This window comes from Bison bison, unplaced genomic scaffold (genome assembly GCF_000754665.1).
Source record: "Bison bison bison isolate TAMUID 2011002044 unplaced genomic scaffold, Bison_UMD1.0 scf7180017864135, whole genome shotgun sequence".
NCBI lineage: Eukaryota > Metazoa > Chordata > Mammalia > Artiodactyla > Bovidae > Bison > Bison bison.
Window position 1 is genome coordinate 3718558 of NW_011494707.1, and position 3145 is coordinate 3721702.

Sequence of the window (3145 nt, forward strand, 5' to 3'; positions counted from 1 at the left end):
GCCGCCGAGAGAAGCAGGGAGCCGGGCAGCCCGCGGCTCACCGAGGGTAACGGCCCGACCCCCGGCCGCGGTTCCCCTTCCCGCCTTCCCGACTCCTCTCGGGCGGGAGAGGATCCCCAGGCCCGACGGGGGAGGAATAGGGGGGCGGACGCGGAGAGGGCCCTTGGACCCCAGCTTTGGAAGCCAGAGTGAGGACGGAGGGGTGGGAGTCCGGTGGTGTGCACGGTCGTGGGTGGGGTCCGAGTGTGTGTGTGTGTGGAGGAGGGGGAGCGTGTAGGGTTTGCGCGCGCCCTTCTCGGATGCTCCCGCTACTCTCATTCCACCCAAATGCATTTTCACCAACCGGAGGATGGGCCCCGCCGGACGGCCGGCAGGCGGGTGGGGAAGTTCTGGGGACCAGGCTGCCGAAGTGGATGCTGGCCGTCACTGGGCCGGGCGGCGGGATTACAGTTAGCATGTAGCGCCGAGTTTGCTGGAGTCCCTTTCCTAGGCCCGAGGGAAGAAAAAAAGAGGGAGAACGGGGAAAGAGATACGGAGACGGAGGTTGATTGGGATTTCACCCTGGAGTCGTCCCGGGTTTCGCAGCTACCTCTAAGAACCACTACAACTCCGTGAAGACTGTGGATCCCTTAATCTTAGGGACCAAAACTTCCCATTTTCTTAGAGTTATGAAGGTAGAATGAGGCCAAGGCAGGCTGAGGTTCAGGCTGTGCGCTGTTTTCTTTCGGGAGATGCATTAGGCTCCTTTTTTGTTTGTTTGTTTTCCGGTATTTATTGCGCGGCATCATCCAGTATTCTGGTTTTGTGGTGGGATAATCCTTTGGTGCCAGCAAAGTGTTTGGAAAAGGCTTTTTCTAGATGGTGGAGCATCCTGTACCAATTCAAAGGAGTTCAACAATAAAATTAATTTGGCACTTGGTGCCTGCAGTAACTGGTGAGCTGCCATATTTTTCCAATTAAGAAAATATGTGACATGCGTAGAATCACATATTTAAGCAAGCAATTAAGTTGTTTATAACAAAGTCTGTTCTTGTTTAGGCCAATAAGTGGAAATTTGGGGGCGAAATAGAGATTATATTAAGTCTATTAATCAACTGGAAATGTGGACATCTTTCTCTTTGAAGCCCCCAAAGTTTGAGGGGCTTCCACTGTGAGCATGAAATAAAGCCGTCTCACCGCTTTGGCAGAATCTGAAGGGTGTGTTTTCATATTTAAATTTCATTACAATATAAATGGAAATATTTTCCTATTAACTTGACTTGAGTTTGTGCTATAATATAATCTCTTGCTTCCTGGAGGAAGGACACATGTCCGCAAAACGAACTCTTGAGAAATAGATATGCGGGAAACGCTTAACTAGAATGCCAACCCGGGCTGAGTTCTAGTGGTCTTCTCCCAGACAGGATACCAAGTAAACATGGAAAGTGGTGGCATAACTGTCAGTGCAACCTCCCTGGCCTGAGTCCCAAGCTCTGGGCCCTGGGTACACCAGCAGGCCAGACCGCGAATTTAGACTCAACCCGGGGCAAATGAAGTCTTGGGATTGTTGGTTTCCAAACTCAGGGCAAATATTAATTTCTCTGCAGCCTGGCTCTTATAGAAATGATTTTTAACACTTATGCTGATCAGGATTCTGGGCTAGGGAGAACTGCAAACAGCCTCGATTATTCTAAACTCAGCTTTGGCACCTTAAAAACCCAAGTCTTCGACTCAGGCCCAAAGGATGATGGTTCCAGAGGACCGCTTACGTTGATACCAGCTCCCCTGATCAGTGCCCCTTGGCCTATATATATATAGCCGCATCCTTCTGGTGTCCCTGTATGCTCACACTTCCGAAGCTCCTGTTTTTAAAAGGAGGAGAAGGAAGGCCAGGAAAGTGACAATGGATGTATGCGAACCTAGAGCAGAAAAGTGCATATTTTATTAAACATCCGAGCTTCTGGATGCATGAAAAGCCTTTGCGCAACCAATAGAAACCGCGGATCGCGAATGTTCCGCTTGAACCTGTTGATCTCTGTGGGTTTAAGCGGTTAGGGTCGAGTCCGCCTTTCCAATGGGGAGGGAGAAGGAGTGAACAGAGGCAGCGGTCTGTTTCGCCGGCCTCCCGAAGCTGGTTTTCTGCCTCTCTCCTTCTGTTCGGGTGTGGGCAGCGAGCCCTCCAGGCCGCCAACATGGCGTGGGCGCCTCTGCTCTGGCGACTGGGATTCGGCAGCGGGGACAAGGACTGCCTGGCTGTCCAGGGGCCGTCCGCGGTATTTGGCTCGAGCCCTGGGTCTGTACATAGCGCCCAGGGAAGTAGCTCCCAGCGCAGTGCAGCACAGGGGTCTTGTCCTCCAGCTGTGACCCAGCAGCCCAATTGTTCCCAAATTAGACCAGCAAGTTTGAGAGAAGACGGGAGAGCCGGCGGCAGCCAGCGCTGGCTGAGAAGGGGTCCGCACTCCGGGAATGGCCGGTGTCAGAGCCCAGTCCGTGGCCTCGCCGCCCTCTTCTGCCGGGATCGCGTTCTGTGACCCACGGGGTGCGGCGCTTTTGATTTCTGTGCGTGTGTGGGAGAGAGTGAACGCAAGAGAGAGGGTGAGTGGAATTGGTTTGTGTTTGCGGGGGAGGGCAGGGGACTGTGGGGGTGAACAGTGAGAAGGTGAACTGGGGCCGCAGTTGTGAAAGGGATTGGGTAGGTGAATGCCCACCTTGCCCGCGGGCAGCCACCCCAGTTGATCTTTTCGCATCTCCAGGATCCTCATCCTCTCAGCGGGGTGAGGGCCTGGACAGGAACTCCGGGAGGGGGCAGAAACCGCCATCCTTCTGGAGACAAATCTGCTCATGGTATTTGCTGTGTTGTTTTTTGTCTGTGTGTGTGTGTGTGTTGCTGTGTGTGCGCGGGGACATATGCGTATGACCCTGTTCGTGGTACCCCCTCCAGTGTCCCCGGAGCTGAAGGATCGCAAAGAGGATGCAAAGGGGATGGAGGACGAAGGCCAGACCAAAATCAAGCAGAGGCGAAGTCGGACCAATTTCACCCTGGAACAACTCAACGAGCTGGAAAGGCTTTTTGATGAGACTCACTACCCGGACGCCTTTATGCGTGAAGAACTGAGCCAACGGCTGGGGCTGTCCGAGGCCCGAGTGCAGGTATCCGGCTGTGAGG

The 3145-nt window shown here is 53.7% G+C and overlaps 1 protein-coding gene across 1 annotated transcript in view; it reads left to right on the forward strand.

Moving 5' to 3' along the window:
• The window catches only part of SHOX2 (short stature homeobox 2), a gene marked incomplete at its 5' end in the record, with an annotated part of 8116 nt that continues 4971 nt past the window's right edge, over positions 1-3145 (forward strand). The window contains 2 exons of the mRNA XM_010839904.1: positions 1-46; positions 2921-3129. Coding sequence (XP_010838206.1) covers positions 1-46; positions 2921-3129 — 255 coding nt within the window. The remainder of the gene's footprint in view (positions 47-2920; positions 3130-3145) is intronic.